The sequence below is a fragment of the Portunus trituberculatus genome, chromosome 14 (assembly GCF_017591435.1).
Source record: "Portunus trituberculatus isolate SZX2019 chromosome 14, ASM1759143v1, whole genome shotgun sequence".
NCBI lineage: Eukaryota > Metazoa > Arthropoda > Malacostraca > Decapoda > Portunidae > Portunus > Portunus trituberculatus.
In genome coordinates, this window is record NC_059268.1 from 20,201,684 (window position 1) to 20,221,854 (window position 20,171).

General features: G+C 43.1%; 2 protein-coding genes across 3 annotated transcripts in view; one reads left to right on the forward strand and one right to left on the reverse strand.

Annotated features, from left to right (window-relative positions):
- LOC123503808 (G-protein coupled receptor dmsr-1-like) overlaps positions 1-11,817 on the reverse strand; it is a 39,440-nt gene extending 27,623 nt beyond the window's left edge. The window contains exon 1 of one of the 2 annotated variants that reach the window (XM_045253840.1): positions 11,583-11,817. The gene's annotated coding sequence lies outside the window, so the exon portion shown is untranslated. The remainder of the gene's footprint in view (positions 1-11,582) is intronic. The other variant, XM_045253841.1, reaches the window with a different exon arrangement.
- LOC123503809 overlaps positions 1-19,843 on the forward strand; it is a 31,263-nt gene extending 11,420 nt beyond the window's left edge. The window contains exons 2-3 of the mRNA XM_045253842.1: positions 18,700-19,055; positions 19,358-19,843. Coding sequence (XP_045109777.1) covers positions 18,746-19,055; positions 19,358-19,506 — 459 coding nt within the window. The 5' untranslated portion in view covers positions 18,700-18,745 and the 3' untranslated portion in view covers positions 19,507-19,843. The remainder of the gene's footprint in view (positions 1-18,699; positions 19,056-19,357) is intronic.
- The last annotated feature ends 328 nt before the right edge of the window (positions 19,844-20,171 follow it).

Genomic DNA, 20,171 nt, shown 5'->3' on the forward strand with positions numbered 1-20,171 from the left:
CTGACACCGTTATTTTGACATCGTTATTCAGTACTGGGATGCATTTTTACCTCAAGTTTTTGGTGTGATTAGATGACTTTATGGATACATTAGGAAGGGTCTATGCAGGTCATAATATCAATGGATACAGTCTTCTCTATTTTAATCCTCACGTAAGTTTCTGAAGCTGTATAAAATCACCAAATAGTAACCAGAATGAATATGAAAACGCGTATCGTGTATCGACTTAATGTATTGACAATTGTATGTTTTTAACTTTGTTTGGGAGTATAGGAACACACACACACACACACACACACACACACACACACACACACACACACACACACACACACACACACACCTTCACTATCAACAGTAGAAGTAGATAGCCAGAAAGCAGGTAACCATGGAGACAAACAAGGCACCGTGGCACTGAGGGGTAAAGGTGGCACTAAAGCGTTAACCTTATGACCTGAGGAGATTGGCACTAAACTTTTTCAAACATGTTTTCCGCGGACGGCCTGGAAGAGTGCCAGCGCCTCACGTAATGGCTGGGAAGGGATTTTTAACTCATTATGTTCGATCTGTTTACTTTGGTCAGCTTGTGTTACTTAAATATTACACCAGGAAATCGTTAGTGAGCATCGAGGTATCGAAACATTTGTTCCCTAATTTTGGCTGACGCTTTTCCTTTTTGTAGAGAGCCAGCATTCAAGTGGGTCTTTTTTTTTCTCTCTTTTTTTTTCCTTGGTTGGTCCTCTTTCCTACACTAAAAAAAAAGTGAGGGGGCTTGAGAAACACAACATACAGTGAGTCAACTGCTATGCTTCATACATAATACTCCTCCTAACCGTGTGTCTCTGTTCTGATGTGTGTCCTCAGTGGTATTAAGTGTTTGACGGTGATGCAATTCAACAACTTCATAGTTAACGAACAGGAAACGATACATATAGTGAATCAATTACTGTGTTTCATACCTAATACTCCTCCTAACCGTATGTCTCCGTTCTGACGTGTATTCCCAGTGGTACTTAGTGTGTGAGGTTGATACATTTCAACAACTCACAATTAACGAACAGGAAACGATACATATAGTGAATCAATTACTATGCTTCATACTTAATACTCCTCTTAACCGTGTGTCTTTGTACTGACGTGTATTCTCGGTTGTATTAAGTGTTTGACGGTGATGCATTTCAACAACTCACAGTTAACGAACAAGGAACGATACAGTGAGAAAAAAATAACGACAATGCCAATTAGATCTCGCCAAACGATCTGTGCCTTGAGCTACGCGCCTTGAGACACCAGAAGCATCAGTTTTATTAAGTGTTTGATGCTGATACATTTCAACAACTCATAGCTAACGAACAATGTGGAAAATATCATGACAAGGCCAATTATATCTCGCCAAACGATCTTTCCTTTGAGCTACGCGCCTTGAGATACCAGAAGCATCAGTTTTATTAAGTGCTTGAAGCTGATACATTTCAATAACTCATAGCTAACTAACAGTGTGGAAAGAATCACTACAAGACCAACTAGATCTCGCCAAACGATCAGAGAGGCGGTGGCGTAATGGATAAGGTGGTGCGCGTGGGATCGGGCATACATCGACGGGTAAGTTGGAATCCCACCACGTACCGCCTTGATACTTTGCCATTTGTCGAGTGGTTTAAAGTTACCTACAAGTCACCATGATACCCAGGTTTTAGGTGGTTACACCAAAGATGCGCTTGGGTGGTGAGATGGGCCCTAATATGGCTACGACTATAAATAAAATTGCTTGCGCCACTAATGTCATGTATACCTACAGGCGCTATAGGTCGCGACATAAAAAAAAAAAAAAAAAATAAATAAATAAATGAAATAAAATGCGCCTCGAGACATGAGAAACATTAGTTATATTGAGTGTTTGATGGTGATACATTTCAATAATTCATAGCTAACGCACAGGAAAAAATACAGCGAGGAAAGGATCACGACAATGCCATGGGAACTTGCTAAACTATCTGTCCTTTGAGCTTCGCGCCTCGAGACACCAGGAACACCAGAATCACTACAAATAACTGCCGGGGAACTTTTATCAGCTGCTGTAGGAGAGACTTTTTTTTTTTTTATCTCCAGGGTCAGGAGGGAGTCGAGAGTTGATTGCTGCAAATGTATACTCTTCCTCACGGCGTCTGCTTTCCTGCTCCTGCTGCTGCTGTTGTTGCTGTTAATCCCTTCAATACTAGGAGACATTTTTACCTTGAGATTTGTGGAAGATTAGACCATTTTATTGACATTAGGAAGGGTCTATGGAGGTCAGAAGATTAATGGCCACAGTTTTCACTATCTTAATCCTCCATATAAATTTCTGAAGCTGTACAATATCAGTAAATAGATAGTAGAAGGAATATTAAAACGCGTCAGGGTATTGGAGGGGTTAATGCTGTAATCCAATCAATAGATACGCGGATGTTACTGATATATTCTCTCTCTCTCTCTCTCTCTCTCTCTCTCATGACCCAGTAACTGCATTTTTCAACTCATTTATTTATTCTTTTTATTAGTCTCCATTCGCACGTCAAGGAAAACAAGGCTACCCAGCGTGTTTTCATGTCCGAGTGAAGTGTTGTTTACACCACTAGACGCGAGACTGAGAGGGAAAGACGAGGTGAGCTGTGCGAGTGTTGCCTGTCGGGACCTCAGAGCGTCAGGCGGCTAAAAGTTAGGAAGAGTAAACGAAACACAAGTCAGTCAAAGCTGCACTGGCAAAATACCGCAGGAATTGAGAGGGACACACACACACACACACACACACACACACACACACACACACACACACAAGCCAGAGGACCGGGGTTCGATTCCCCGGCCGGGTGGAGATATTTGGGTGTGTCTCCTTTCACGTGTAGCCCATGTTCACCTAGCAGTGAGTAGGTACGGGATGTAAATCGAGAAGTTGTGACCTTGTTGTCCCGGTGTGTGGTGTGTGCCTGGTCTCAGGCCTATCCGAAGATCGGAAATATGAGTTCTGAGCTCGTTCCGTAGGGTAACGTCTGGCTGTCTCGTCAGAGACTGCAGCAGATCAAACAAACAAACAAACACACACACACACACACACACACACACACACACACACACACACACACACACACACACACACACACACACACACACACACACACCAAACTAGCTATATTTATCTTCCTTCTTTATGTTTTTCGACTTATTCTTCCGTATTGATCTTCTCTCTCTCTCTCTCTCTCTCTCTCTCTCTCTCTCTCTCTCTCTCTCTCTCTCTCTCTCTCTCTCTCTCTTATTTAATCACAGTCGTGAAAATCGTGAAATCTGATCTTAAAGGCACGTTAATCTCTGAGAATTTTGGGTAGTTGACATGTGTGTGTGGGTATAGGTAGGTAACACACACACACACACACACACACACACACACACACACACACACACACACACACACACACACACACACACACACACACACACAGAGACTAATTAGCACACATGTGAATTAGGGAAGTGTAGGCATCTGGACAGGTAGTCAGATAGGTTCATTACACACGTAGGTGGTGCGCCAAGGAACACACACCTGTTAATTCTGTTGCTCTATAACACGAACATCTGAGCTAATCATACGCTAACCAAATCTGGAACTCCCTCCCTGTCTGCCTGTTTCTGCATTTCCTTCTTCCTGTGACCTGAACTCCTAAGAGGGAGGTTTCAAGACAGTTTTCTTTTATCCTATTCTTTTAGCTAACTTGGCCCTCCTTGGGAACTGGCATCTAAGTGGCCTTTTATTTACTCGTTTTTGGTACCCTTGACCAGATATCTCCTATCACATTAACCCCTTCAGTACCATGACGCGTTTTCATATTCTTTCTGCTTACTATTTGGTGATTTTCTACAGCTTCAAAAACTTCTGTGTGGGATTAAAATAGCAAACAATCTGGCCATTAATCTTCTGACCTCCATAGACTTTTCCTAACGTAAATAAATTGTCTAATCACATCCAAACATCAAGGTAAAAAATGCGTCTCTCCTGTTTACTGTTTGGTGATTTTCCACACCTTTAAAAACTTATGTGTGGGATTAAAATAGCAAAGAAACTGGCCATTAATCTTCTGACCTCCACAGACTTCGCCTAGTGCAAATAAAATTGTCTAATCACATCCAAAAATCATGGTAAAAAATGCGTCTCAGTATTGAAGGGGCTAGGAAAAAAATTGGTCAAGGCGACGGACCATACTTAATTTACCCTTTCAACGCCGTGGTGCAGTGGAACCTGCGTGCTTTGGGGTCCGAGGGGTCTCCAAGCACACGGGTTCGAATCCTGTCCACGGTCCGAGCGTAGGTTGGGGTTCCTCACTCGGGACAACGGTTTCCTAGCGGGTGGGCTTTGAGATAGGAGGTATCCCAAAAAAGTATTCCATTTAGCCCATAAATTCCCTTGAAAAACCCACGTGGTATAAATAAAAATGACCAAAGGATATATATTAATTTACTTCAGGATGCAGAAAGAGCTCTCAATCTCCTCTGGGCTGGGTGGGTGGAAGCATTTTCGTGTACTAAACCTCCAGTCGCTCGGGAGAATGGCAGGAAAATGCTTGGGATGTAAAAAGCAATTAGTTTCTCGAGGGGACCATTTATCACGACGCTCGGTGAACCCAGCGCACGATAAAGGCTCCCTAGGCAAATGAAACTAGAGAAATGTTATACCAAGCAAGTAATTTTAGCTTTAGTGAGAATAGAAGGATGAATAGAGAGAGAGAGAGAGAGAGAGAGAGAGAGAGAGAGAGAGAGAGAGAGATGAAAGATACGTATAGAAAGAAAGAAAAGACTTAAGTTGAGGTAAGTTTGTCAGTCTATGCCTAACCTTACGTAAAACTGAGCCTGGGCAGAAAAAATAACCCCTTCAGTACTGGGACACATTTTTACCTTGAGTTTTGTGTATGATTAGACGATTCTATTGACATCCGGGACGGTCTATGGGGGGTCAGAAGATTAGTAGCCGGAGTCTTCACTATTATAATCACCAAATAATTACAAGTGGGACCCAGCGCGCTTTGTGGGCCCCAGAGGCTTCTCAAGCGCACGGGTTCGAATCCTGGCCACGGTCCGAGGTTAGGAAGGGCATCCACTCGGGGTAACGGTTCCCAAATGCCCAAATCAAAGTCCTCCCGACTCCTCTGTCTGGAGGTACCGTTCTAGTCCTAATGTTATAGGGAAACCGGGCGTGGTACAGTGGAACCATGCGCGCTTTGGGGTCCGAGGGGTCTCCAAGCGCACGGGTTCGAATTCTGTCCAGGGTCCGAATGTAGGTTGGGCTTCCTCACTCGGGGCAACGGTTTCCTAGCGGGTGGGCTTTGAGATAGGAGGTGCTACAAAAAAAGTATCCCTTTAGCCCATAAATTCCCGTGAAAAGCCCACACGGTATAAATAAATAAATAAAAAAAAAAAACAAGGAAAAAAATAACCGGAATGAATATAAAAATGTGTCATAGTACTGAAGAGGTTAGTGAAGTTGCTGATACGAAATGGTAACTGTAGATTCTTGACGTAAAACTCAGATCATGAAATAGAACAAAGAGAGAGAGAGAAAAAAAGAAAAGAAAAGAAGATTAGATTAATTTATGAATGGGGATGTTAGATGGAATTAAGTAGCTTTGTTGGTTCCTCGTGGCTCAGTGGGTAGAGTGATGACATTTGGATTGGAGTGAGGGAAGCGTAATTTAAGTCTCTCTCTCTCTCTCTCTCTCTCTCTCTCTCTCTCTCTCTCTCTGCATTCCGTCCTTTCCCCAAAATTGTTGTGTTATGATACATACATGCGCCACAAGAACACCACTTTTATCCTCTCTCTCCGCTACACCACTTTCCGTTTCCTCCATAATTTGTCACATAACCTCCATTCCATCTTTCATCCTTCCTTCCTGAGTATCTCGCCTTCACGGTCGGCTCGTAACCTTATAGCATATCAACTCTTCTCCCTCTGATATTACATAACTCACTCTCTCGCTGTGTGTCTCTCTCTCTCTCTCTCTCTCTCTCTCTCTCTCTCTCTCTGACTATTTTTTTTCCTATATTCAAGTACATGTATCTAGTTTTCCTTCATATTTTCCTATTTTTGTTGTTTTTTTCACTTCCTATTATTGAATTCGTATCTTATTTGTTTTCTCCTTTCCTCTCTCTCTCTATGACACTTTTTTTTCCATTTCTAAGTATCTGTATCCAATTTTCCTTCATGTTTTCCTAATTTGTCATATTTTTTTGCTGTTTTTTACTTCTTATCATTGCATTCATCTCTTGTTTGTGATGACAATTTTTCCACATTTTTCAAGTACCTGCATCCAATTTTCCTTCATGTTTTCCTATTTCATCATAATTTTTGCTGCCTTTCCATTTCCTATCATTGCATTCGTCTCCTGTTTTTTCTTCTCCCTTCCCAGGTATCATGTCACCTCACCTGCCTATAATCCGGTCCATTTTTGCCCTGCCTTGGTAATTCGCTTCCCATCCATCACGTATTTTTAGGGCGCGCCTTGCTTCACCTTCCTCCTCTTCCTCTCCTTATTCCTCTCCCTTCTCTTCCTCCCCCTTTCACCTTCCGCGAAAGCCTAATAACATCTCGGGCCACACTGCTCCCATTTCTTTATCATGCTTATTGTATTTACCCCGTTTCCTTGTCTGTTTACCTTCCTCCCCCTTCTCATTATACCTAACTCCTCTGTGCCATGTTTACAAAGGTCTCCCGCCATCTCACATGCTTGATATTTTGCCCTCCTTCCTTTAGTCTTCGTCCTTCGCTTCCTAGTACGCATTCAACACCCACTTTGTACCTGAAGTCTGTTTAAACTTTGCTCCCGCTCCAAAACCGCACCTTTCCCCATGGCTCGGCTCGACATGTGCTTATTCCCCTCATGACTCTCAATTTTCGTAACGCTGTAGTTCAATATTGGTTCCCTCCACTGAGTACACACAGGTGGGTTCCCGCGGCCGCTCACTCGTCCACCCTTGTTTGCAGTGGAGCTCATTAATAAGGCGTATTGCTCCGTGTGGGTGGTGCATGCAGGTGAAAGGGTGGAGGTGGGAAACGCCCCGTGTCCTGGTGTGGTATTGTGGTCACTGCTTGTGTTCTCGTGTGTGTGTGTGTGTGTGTGTGTGTGTGTAACTTTTTCTGTATTTGTCTAGCTTTGTGAACTTATGTATTATTGTTGAAGTATTATTTTCATTACTGTTATTATACGTATTATCCGCGACTCTAGACTAATGGTCGTAATGGTGAGACACACACACACACACACACACACACACACATACCACTCAGCCATAATGGAAAAATTGTGGAGGCGGGGATTAGCTCGTCGTGCATGGCTGGCTTCACTTCAACGCCCATTAAGAAAATATGACAAGCGAAACTGACACTGCGGTGAATTTGTAGCAGCGTATCAGTGGTGGCGTCTCGCAGCCTGTTGTTCATGTTCATCTTTACTGTGTCACTTATTAAGAATACTCTCACTGTGATGAAGGCGTGGCAGTTTGACAAAGGAGTTTTTATCTCTCTCTCTCTCTCTCTCTCTCTCTCTCTCCACGTAGCAATACCCGCTTAGGCTCAGAGCAATATCCAGACATTTTGCTCCTCCATTTTCCTTTCAACATTTTCACTCTCTTGTTTCTTCCCCCGTGAGTAATTCTTGGCTTGGGGACGCTCCTCTTACTCCTCTCTCTCTCTGAAGTGACCTCGTGTAACATCATTCTCTTTTTTACACTCTGCTTTGGGGATTTGCCTGCTGTTGTGTCGAGCCTTGCGGTGAGGGTAAATTTAGCGCTAAGTAAACATAGCTGCGCGAGCTTTCACGGTCAGATAATCAAGTAAACGTTTTATTTTTCCCTTCCCCCTTCACATATATACAGTCTACGAGGCACAATCATTCCCATGAGATTCAGAATAAAGCTCGTATTCTCAAACGCTTATGTGCTTCACCTTCACTATTTCTAAAGGCTTTATCTAAATTTACACGAGTGTCTTCAGGTGTTTTTTATGGTTCTAGAGGCAGAGTGACAAGATTTCTACATTATTAATTGGATAAACACTTAAAAACCCGGCTAATCATCTCTATAACCCTTGAAAATAGGAAAATACGGAGGTGGTGGCATAATGGATAAGGTGGTGAGCGTGGGATCGGGCAGAAGTCCACGTGTAGGTTCGAATCCCACCACTTATCGTCTTGATACTTTGCCATTTGCCGAGTCGTATACAGTTGCCTACATGTGACTATGAAACCCAGGTTCTAGGTGGTTACACCAAAGATGCGCTTGGGTGGTGATGTGGACTTTAATATGGGTAAAATTGCCTGCGCCACTAATGGGTGGAAACTTAACAGCGCTTCCAATACTCTTCAAGTAAACCTACAGGCGCTATTGACCAGGACATAGAAAAAAAAAAAAAAATGGTGAGAAAACAAAGAATCTCTGAATACACGTCTAAGTGCTGCAATTTTTTCCCGCTCCCAAGATTGTCAGGGAATGGAGTGTTCGGTGAAATAAGCCTCGGATAGCAAAATGGAGCGTCGATTCTCTTGGTTATTAGATGAAATGCTTGGCAGAAATAGCGAGAAAGTGCACCAGGCATTCTTATTGATGTCCGGTATAGGTAATATGAAATCCTGCTTTGCTCTCTCTCTCTCTCTCTCTCTCTCTCTGCTGATCATCTGTACGTCTCGAGCTTATTGTGAAAAGCGTGCTCTTGGGGGGGATCAGTATTATGTAACCCATCTTGGAAATACTCTCAGGAGAAGAGAGAGAAGCACTAGGTATCTTGTAGCTTTTCCCAGAGGGCTAGCATTAGTGGAGGCGTGTGGAGGTAGAAGAGGCGAGAGGGAAAAGAGAACACATATAAGAAAGGCGCTACAATATTAGGCGTTGTGGTGGCCATAACGAGAGGGAGAAAATATGGACACGACAAGGGAAGCAATACAAAGTGAGTTGCTGTGATGGTGGTATGGAAAGAGCAGGAGACAGACAGATGAGAAATAAATGTACAAAGAGCCCAGGAGATTACGAGGGAGGTGACGGATTAGGAACAAAGAGGAGAGGGGAAAAAGAAGAGGAATATGGCAAAAAAGGACAGACGAGGGGAGCTGATACAGGCCAGACCTAGCACAGACTTGGTACGCAGAAGAGGTAACGGGAAGAAAAACAAATGGAGAGAGAGAATATTTGCCGTGAGAGGAGAGTGACTAGTGTGGAAGGAATCAGGATGCAGAATGTTGTTGGTTCTTGCTGACTGAGAGGCAATGGTGGCGCCTGAAGGTCGGATAAACAAACAAAGGGGAATAATCACCACGGAACCTTATGCCTTTAGCTATAAGCCCTCGTGTGTCGGGAAGAAAAGAAATGCAAAGTTGGCGGTGGTCCTTCGAGCCAATTCACTGCTAGAAATTCACGAGCGATCAGTTGCAACCTTTTTTTTTCCCATTTCTTTCCGCCTGACATTTGCTGAGCTGAAGACGTGATGGGCTGAAATCGAACTGAGCCGCAATTTCACGGTGGTGTTACGTGTAGACCCAGATTGGCTGTGGCTTTAGCTTCATTACTTTTTAACTGTCACGCTTCCAGTCATGAGCCATTTTTTTTTTAACTGAATATTCTTTTTGATATTTGTAGACCTCTGTGCAGCATCTCCATCAGCTATGCGCTCTTTACTCCTACTGAAAATTCTTACATGTTATAGATAAGGATGACTGATAAAATTAGCTCTATGTAGATCTGATAGCTTCTTACAACTACTCTTTGTCTTATATTCTTTTGCTCACACACACACACACACACACACACACACACACACACACACACACACACACACAATCATATCACGTTTCTGTAATTTATCAAGATTAAGGAACTTTGTTGACCTGCAGACCAATTACAGGTGTCTAATGTTTCTCTTCCTCTGGTTCTTCTCTCGGCCTCACCCAGCCAATATCCCTCTTGTGGTCGCATCCTCCGCTCGGCTTCCCTGTCTGCTGCCCGTAATATCCTGTCCTAGCTTTCTCGCACATGTGACTTGTATGAGGCAGTTCTTGATAGCAGCCTCTTTCGGTCCTTACAAGATTAAGCGAGGGCTTCTGTAAAATGGATAACAGTAGTCTTAATTTGGTTTCATCTTAATCACATTATTGAACAGCCAACGCAGCGTCTCATCCCGCCAGCTCCAAAGTGTTAACGAGAAGAAGAAAGGCAGATAGAGAGAAATGGTTAAGACAGGGAAGTGAAGACAAGAAGAGAAGATAGAAAGAACTGGTTAACCTCTTGAATATACCAGGACGCGTTTCCATATTCTTTCTGGTAACTATTAGGTGATTTTACTCAACTTCAGAAACTCATGTGGGGGATTGAAATAGTGAAAACTGTGACCATTAATCTTTCGATCTCCATGCACCCTTGCTAATGTCAATAAGATTATCGTATCGTACACAAAACTCAAGGTAAAAAATGCGTTCCAGTACTAAAGGGGTTAAGGCGGGGAAGTGAAAACAAGGAGAGAAGACAGAAAGGCAGAGATGGTTTGTAATGAGTTTACGCGGATTGCAGCAATTACAAAGAGCCACGAGCCCTCATTGTGGGTGGGTGTTGTTGTTCCCTTGCTGCTCATCACTCAACCTTACTGTTACCACGAAGTTTCACAGTAGGAGCGAGCTTGATCCGTTTGAAATGTGAGTTATTCTAAGCCTGGCATTGTCCAAGAAACCTCACCATATTTTGCGTCTACAAGGCATGTGTGTTGCGTCAGATGCGATGACATTGAGGGATTGTAAAGAGGTATTAAGCTGTAAGGTTGTTCAATATCACCAACTAACTATTATTTTTCAAGAAACTCGAGAAATTATTGACAGAGAGAGAGAGAGAGAGAGAGAGAGAGAGAGAGAGAGAGAGAGAGAGAGAGAGAGAGAGAATCTTTACCTTGACGTGGGTAAACAATAGCTGGTTGTGATGATAATGGTGATGGTGACCCAGAATCCGGTGATTTTAGCCTCTGGTGCGAACATCTCTATACTTACACTGCCTTCACGCCAAGACTACACTTTCGCATACAAACATCAAAGCCTCTTGTTAATATGATGAAGGCAAGCACGCCCTACAAATATCCTGGGTGTTTGTTATTAGTCTATAAACTGTGTACGATTGGAAGCACACACACACACACACACACACACACACACACACACACACAAACATATTTGGGTATGTCTTCTTTCACGTGTAGACCCTGTTCACCTAGCAGTGAGTAGGTACGATATGTAAATCGAGGAGTTGTGACCTTGTTGTCCCGGTGTGTGTTGTGTACCTGGTCTCAGGCCTATCCGAAGATCGGAAATAATGAGCTCTGAGCTCGTTCCGTAGGGTAACGTCTGGCTGTCTCGTCAGAGATTACAGCAGATCAAACAGTGAAACACACACACACACACACACACACACACACACACACACACACACACACACAGTTCATTGCGTCGCGTCGAGTGATAGACAGCAAAACTAATGATGTAATTTAAATTGAAAGGAGACACAACACACAGCTAAGTCATGTATACTGTACTTACCTCCTCTCACACCAACAATCTGTACACGAGTTACGGAATTAGCAAAAAAATATATCAATCACTTTCTGCTCTACACGGTTTAGTATTCATCGGCATCAATAATATTTCTCTAATTTTTCCTTGTTGTGTACTCCGATCTTTTTAAACTGTCGGTAATGTTCTTGAGTAACACGAGGGTCTCTCTCAGTGGTCAGCCTCGCGAGCAGTCAGAGTGAGGCGTGAAGCGACGGGAAGCTGAAAGACCACTGCGTTCCCTGCGAGGCTAGGCATGAGATGGTCCCTACTCGCCACCTCCCGCGCATGTTCCCCCCTGTCTCTCTCTCTCTCTCTCTCTCTCTCTCTCTCTCTCTCTCTCTCTCTCTCCTGTTTCACTTCTTCCTGTATTCTCAGCCGACGCAAATTGGGTCAGTTTGCGAGCGTTTGCCATTCAATGCGTTTTAAAAGTGCTTCCTGTAACATTGCCACAGTCATTACTCACTAATGTCTGAGTGTTCGGGGAAAGGCATTACCGTTGCTCTCTCTTCACACCGATGTACGGCTTCTGTGTCGAGAGGACTCTGCGTCTGGTCCCGGCGTCGCGAAATATCCATTCGATCCAAAGACCGCGTGACGCTCAGATAGCATATACCTATCTAGACCGTGTTCAGAGGGACAGTGGGGGATGGGAGAGATGCTGTGTGTGTGTGTATGTGTGGCTTTATTATACATCAAAGATACACACACATACACACAGCATCCCTATTATACAGCAAAGACACACACAGTACCTCTTATATAATAAAGAGAGAGGCGGTCTGTGTATATGTGTGCGTGTATGTATATGTAGAGGTGCTGTGTGTATTACCATCACCACCACCACCACTAAAACCACTAACACCACCACCTCTACCACCACCACCACCACCACCTAGTAACAGATTAACAACATTTCTGCATTATTACCAGCAAAAACACTCTTGAGAATCCAACTAGTCATCTCTGTGGCCTTGAAAAAATAGTCGTGGTGAGAGAACGAGAATGAGAGAGAGAGAGGGGAGATAATCTTACGTCAAGGAGCCTCCCCACCTCCCACCCCACACACACACACACACACACACACACACACACACACACACACACACACACTCATAATGATGATAATACTACTACTACTACTACTACTACTACTACTACTACTACTACTCTCCTCCCTCACACATTTCAATTCCTCATTTTTCCTCCTATCACTCACTATACGTTATGCATTTGAGGCGGGCAGCAGCAGGAAACTCTGAGAATTGACGGAAATGTTGAGAAGTTGACACGGATTGATGCGGCGGGGTCTGGGTCCGGGTCACTGTGGGCCCCGGGCGGTCTGAACTGGGGTATACATAACCATCGCCTTATTTAACGCGGTAATGGCTATTTATCTACTTTGGTGATTCATTCTGGTTTTGCTTCACTCTCTGGGTCTAGAAACACAGGGGGAGTGCAGGCAAACATTAGTGACTAACCTCAGAGGAAGGCAGGATGGAGGTGGCCCTGTGGCTCATTATTTACGTACGAAATTCATTTTAAAAATCGCCACAAGAAAACAGGCTCCCAGACTGATATACACTACACTTTTAGAAGCGACAAATAATTTAACTAATATGCAAAATATAATATCCTTACCGGGTGGTTTATTTATTTACCGCCGTCCAACGAAAGGTGATTAATTAAAAACAACGGGGCCTAAACACATCAAAATGTCGAGATGGATAACACTGCCTACAGACATTATGTTACATTTTCTGAATACGACAAATTTTCGCTTTCCAGCCAAATAAAGGAAACACAGATTCCTTGTTGTATAAAGATTTTTATTTTCTATTTTGCTACCGTTAAAAATTTTGAATTTAAAAATACGAATAGGTACACTAAACTTCATGGAATATTGTTACTTGAATCATGTTTTTCATATCTTTTAAGCGTTATATGAAGCCCCAAAACAATCCTAGGAGTGCTAATTAAAAAAAGTTATATTTTATGCAGTGACTTTAATGTTATTTTTGCGCTAGATCAAAACACAGCTAGACTCGATTCTATTGTGGCTTAAAACTTGCTTTACTCTGCTAATAAGAAATCAGATATCAGAACAATGCCAACTCCATTAATAAAGGAAAAATATTTTAACTCTTACGCCGAGATGGTTTTTGTGGCAGGTTTGGTGAATGACTCCACCTCCCCCGCTCTCACACCCACACCACCTCTCCCCTCCACCTCCACCTCCTCCCTCACCCAGAGTCCAGAAAACACCTAGAAACACATGCGAAACCAGAGAAAAATCACAAAATATGTTTAGAGATAGCGTAATAGCAGTAGGCGGCGGGGTCGAGCGGGGCAGGCCTGGGCTGAGCTGGGTTGAGCTGGGCTGGAGACGGGAGTGGGGCAGGAGCCAGATGGTGTTTGGTGGAGACCGGAGAGGGTGCTAGAGCGGGTGATGGTGGTGGTGTGGTGTGGTGGTGGTGGTGGTGGTGTGGTGTAGTGTTGTGTGGTATTAACGTTATGGTGTGTGGTGATCGTGGTGGTGTGGTGTGTTGTGCTTTGGTGACTGCTACCAACTGAACTGACGTGTGTGTGTTTTAATGACATTTATTTATATTTTAAGATCACTTCAGTATTTTCCTTTACTTGTACCTACGTGTTCATATGAAAAAGGGCAAGCCTAGTTTTGTATGCAATAACTCTAGAAACGTAAATTTGAGAACCATTTACATGTGTTTATATAATTTGTGGCTAATAAACTAACTATCTGTGTGTGTGTGTTTCACTGTTTGATCTGCTGCAGTCTCTGACGAGACAGCCAGACGTTACCCTACGGAGCGAGCTCAGAGCTCATTATTTCCGATCTTTGGATAGGCCTGAGACCAGGCACACACCACACACCGGGACAACAAGGTCACAACTCCTCGATTTACATCCCGTACCTACTCACTGCTAGGTGAACAGGGGCTACACGTGAAGGGAGACACACCCAAATCGAACCCCGGTCCTCTGGCTTGTGAAGCCAGCGCTCTAACCACTGAGCTACCGGGCGTGTGTGTGTGATCATGCAGTCTGTCTTCCTTCAGCCTGGTCTGTCTTAATGGCGGCTTTCCAGTGTCAATGTGTCCTTATACCTCCTCGCCTTTCATTTCCGTCTTTCCATTTCCCGTCTCAGTTTTATATTCTGGCCGCTCTTCTCTCTCTCTCTCTCTCTCTCTCTCTCTCTCTCTCTCTCTCTCTTAGGATAATCAAGAAAACACAAGCAGTTACGCAAATACTTCAATACATTTCAATAACAAAAACAAGTGTCCGAGTCACAATACAGATAAAAATAAAGAAAAATCAATCAATCAACACACAAGACATTGAATAGGGCCTTAAAAATCACCCACACCTGAAAAAGAACGAAAAAAAAAAAAAAACCCTTAAAAACATCATGTTATGGGCTCCGTACAGCGGTGTGGGGGCCTGCCTGTATAGCCTCAACAACACCCCTAACACCCCCTCCAACCCCCGCAAAACCTCCACCAACCCCAACATCACCCCTAATCGCCTTACTTACACTATGAAACTCCTCCGAAACTTCACAATCCACATAATACTACCAAACACAAACTAAATACTGAATATTGTTCCATTCGGGTATAGAAAACTGACCCCACAACCTCCTTGACCCCCGCCCTGTGACCTTTGACCTAACTTGACCTCCCCAGGACATACATGGAATACTTGACATTGGCTAGCCCGGTCAAGATCAGCGCAGTAGCCGTAAACGAGTCTGGCACATGAAAAAAAAAAGTGTCAGGGATGGAGGCCTTATGGGAGAGTCGACTCTGCCGCCGCCAGGGATCAGGGCTGCCAACTGCTCCAATGCGTCTGTCCATGTGTCTTGTCCTCTTGCGCCTATGCGGTCGTCCACGCTAAAGCGGTTGCCATTTGGGGTGTTGTAAGTGTTGATTGTGTAAGTTGTTGTTGAGGGTAGTGGTGGTGGTGGCTGTGAGAGAGAGAGAGAGAGAGAGAGAGAGAGAGAGAGAGAGAGAGAGAGAGAGTGTGGTTACTGGAGGAGCGAAGATAATAGTTAAGTTTGTCCTTCAATAACTCAAGGCGTAACTATGAAAGACTGTAAAAGTACCAATGGTTACTCTCTCTGTGTTATGTAGTGTGAGGGTTAAGACAGTGGAGGAGAAATTGGAGATGGAAAGATGGAAGGATGGAACATGGGAAAAAATTAGACAATACCATTAGGCGGGCGAACGCTACAACGCTACTTATTCCACCGCCCAGCTATATAGGTATGGTACTGCAGGGACTCGAACCCAGGCTGAGGAGGTTCGTGTTCCTGCGTCTTGTGGGAGGCTGCTCAGGTTGGAGTCCACAACATACCATACCTATATAGTTGGGCGGTGTAAGATGTAGGTAGTGTATAATCTCATTTTTCCCTTAATTTCATTCTTCCAACAAACGCCTTGTGACTCACTCACTGTTTGTGCACTGGACGAGTGGACGACAAGAGCTTGTCACCAGTCACCAGTCACCAGTGCCTCCCAAACATGAAAAGTGCTCCCTTAACGAAGCGATCGTGAGGAGAATAGTTAATGCTGCGAGGACGTGAAATTGTCTGGTCAAAAAACATAGTTGTTTAAAAGTACACCATGAAATTGTTTGAGGAATAATTAGGTGTGTGTCTGTGTTCATTAACACTGGTGGCAGGGCCCAGGTGGCAGGTGGCATCCCCGCCTCGCTGAAACAAGCTGTTCAAACTATCACTTCCTCATTTCAGTATTATGAGCATTGGCAATAGTATTTAGGCGTCATGCCTGTAGGCCTACATGCTTCATAATTAGTGCAGCAAAATGTGGATACGTTGGTTTGGCTGGTTAAAGGATTATGTGTCTTGACATTTCAGTAATGTGACAACTGGAAATATTATGTACCGGAGCTACGTGCCGTGTCCTCACAATGATGATGATGATGATAACAATAATATTAATGATAATAATGATAATAACAATAATAATAATAATAATAATAATAATAATAAAATAATAATAGTAATAATGCAAATAATAATTCCAATAATACTAATGATATATAATAATGTTAATGATAATGATAATGATAATAAAAACAATAATAATGATAATAATAATAATAATAATAATAATAATAATAATAATAATAATAATAATAATAATAATAATAATAATAATAATAATAATAATAATAATATTATAATATTATTATAATAATAATAATATAATATCATAATAATATATATATATATATATATATATATATATATATATATATATATATATATATATATATATATATATATATATATATATATATATATATATATATATATATATATATATATATATATATATATATATATATGTGTGTGTGTGTGTGTGTGTGTGTGTGTGTAGATAGATAGGTAGATAGATAGAGAGATGAATAGATATAAAACTACTTAGAGGAGCGTCACGTAAATGAGGAGATTTGAGACCTACGTGGGCCACCACTGGCTCAGACTAAAGGTAACAATGCTTATATACAACGATACTCACCGAGAGTGGTTAGTTACTTATTAAGTGTCTTTACTGCAAACAAGGGAGGAGGGGGGTGGAGTAGGAGGAGGAGGTGAAGCGGAAAGCAGTGAGGCACAAGAGCACGATTTGTTCTGCAGGCTTTGTGGAGGTAAGACGTGTGTGCGTCAAGAAGTGTGTCTTTGTCTTTTCACGCATTGTACGTCGAGAAGGTATGGTAGACATTGTACAGTGGTGCTGATGGTGTGTGTGTGTGTGCGCGCGCGCGCGTGTGTAGTGAAGGACCTTTATCCCTTTCTTGTGAACAGTAGCATTAGTTTTTAAAGTTCTATGTTGTGGTTTAGAGGATAGGAAGTGTTGCGTGACATTTCGTGGAACTCTTGTGTTTAAACTGTATTTTATTAAGTTTGTTAGTTAAGTTAATCCGTAATGGAGGTTGCCATTCCGTAACGAGGTAACGCGTTAATGGTTTGTTAATGAAAAGCGTCTCGTAACATCTTTGAGCATAGCACACGTTCACAACTCCGTGGTATAGGCGCGTCCACGACAGGGGTTGGGTGTGCATTGATAGTAAGGCTGCAAGGTGCTGATGGCAAGGCTGCAAGGTGATTTTAGTGGCTCTTGAGTTTTCCATAGTGTATCGGCTTCTCACTGAGGGCGCAGATCTAGGCGTAGTTCAAGAACCTTGGTATGAGCTACTTAAGATTTTTCGTGGATTTTCACTATTTTCCTCATGTCTCGTTGTGTTCGGATTTAGTTGTTTATCAAGCTCAGAAGTTCGTTGCTATTATATAGAATACTGTGTAGTGTGTGGTTGTGTAATGATATGAACTGTAGGTAATGCTACCTGAAGCGTTTTGAACCCCACCCTTGGATTCGATATCCTTCGAGCGCGTGTCTTCAGTGTAAAGGTCGCTACGTGGCACTTAAATGCTTCATTCCTATTCGAGATGGCGGGAGCCTGAACAGCTGTCTGCGATCATCCAGTTACGTATGGTCCGAGATAGGTGTAGGGTAGGGGGTTTCATTCATTGAGGTCAATTTTACCCTCCTAGGGTAAATCCAAGGTGTGAGTGAGTTGGGTGCAATGACGTTTTAGCTCAGTTTCGTATGTTCTATGAACCAGTGTACCATTAAATGTTAGATGTATGTATCAAGCAAGTATTAAGTGCTGAAACTTCACGGCACCAAAGTGCCGTGATGTCCAATAAGTAATGCTTCTGAATGCGAGTAACTCTTTAGTTGTGTAAGAGCTTCAACATGGCTGTGTATAGTAACTATATTGTGGCTGTTTATTTGTCCCGTGTTGTCACTATCCGGTGCAGTAAGTGTAGGTATTAATAAAGTATTAAGTTTGTGCGTGTTGTGTTGCACATGGTAGGTACAACACCACACGCTTGTTAAGTCCTTAAATAATATACGCAGTTGCATTTTGAGGCTAGACCCCAGATCATCATTGTGTAGTTTCACCGTCATGGTGTTGGAATTGGCATAAAGGACTTAATGACACCAGGTGAAGGATGTTTCTAGATTGATGAATGATTACTTTATTGTTGCAGCAGTGCGTACAACAAGGGTCCGTACAACAAGGGACAAGGTCGGGTCATGCCGACCATCCCCCTAGACATAAGGCATACCAGTCTCGGGCGTCAGCCAGGAGATAGAGTACGTCCCGCCACGAGTCTGGCACCGGTGTCCCTTCATCTGCGCACTACCAACCTGGAAGAAGGCCACAGTTTCACAGGAGATAACTCCCCAGCCGCAGCGGCGCTCGAGTTAGACCTTAACCCCCCACCCAAGGTGTCTGAGAAGCCCCGGCATTCTGCTCCTCCTCTTCCTCTTCATCTGTGTCCATGTAATAGCAGTCCATCTCCAGAAGAGTCCGCAGTCCGCGGAAGTGTGCGGTCCGGCACAGGTAGGGGCTGGGACGTTTCAACTCCTTATTTGGAGGCGTAGGTTATCAAGAGTTGTTCGGCCTTGGTGTTAAAGGTAATGTAACGAATGACAGAATAGAATTAGGAATACCGGTTAATTTTTAGTGAGGTTTGGGGATACCTATTACAAAATTTTTCCATAGTGGTGGGTAAAAAGGAATGCACTAAACATATAACGGGGCGCACCCACCCACAACACAACACAACACAACACACCTAGCCTACATTTGAGAACACGGTTGTTCATGATTAAAGTGTAAAGCTAAAATTATATTTGTTACAGGTCCTGCCACTACTGAAGGGAGAACCAAACCAGCGTGTCCTAACAATCCCCAACCTGCGGCAGGGAACTGGCTGTTTTGTACTGGAAGACGCAAACCGTCTCGCTTCACCTTCCATGGAGGAATTGGATCCTGCCCAGCTTTGTCCTGAAAACACGTGGTGCCATCCAGGGAGGGAGAACACTGCCTCGCTGCACCTTCCACGTAGGAATTGGATCCTGCCTCGCATCAACTCTGCCCTGACAACACGTGGTGCCATTCAGGGAGGAAGAACACTGCCTCGCTTCACCTTCCACGGAGGAATTGGACCCTGCCTCGCACTAGTTCTGCCCTGACAGCGTGTCATCCAGGGAGGAAGGACACTGCCTGGCTTCATCTAACCTAACAAATATATGTTGCCAATCCTTCTTGTAGTAATGTTTGTTGTCATCCATGGAGGGACACTGCCTCGCTTCATCTAACCTAGCCTAACAAATATATGTTGCCAATCCTTCTTGTGATGTTATTTCTTCCTTGTTCTGTAATTGTATCCTCATAACTGGTGTTACTATGGTGTTACTACTTAATAATAAAGAATGATTAAGGAAATAGATATTGATGTTATTGATTCCTTGATAATTTTTTTTTTACCAATACTTAAGAAGCGAAACACGCCTAACCCTACCGTGTGGACTCGATTCCTATTTTTTTTTTTAATCGACTTACGAAACGAACGAAACACGCCTAAACTACTGTGGAGCGTAACGTACTTCTCCAGCTTTCCGAAATAAAAAACTGAATAGTTTCGATTGGAGTAAGTAAACTACAAATTAAAGC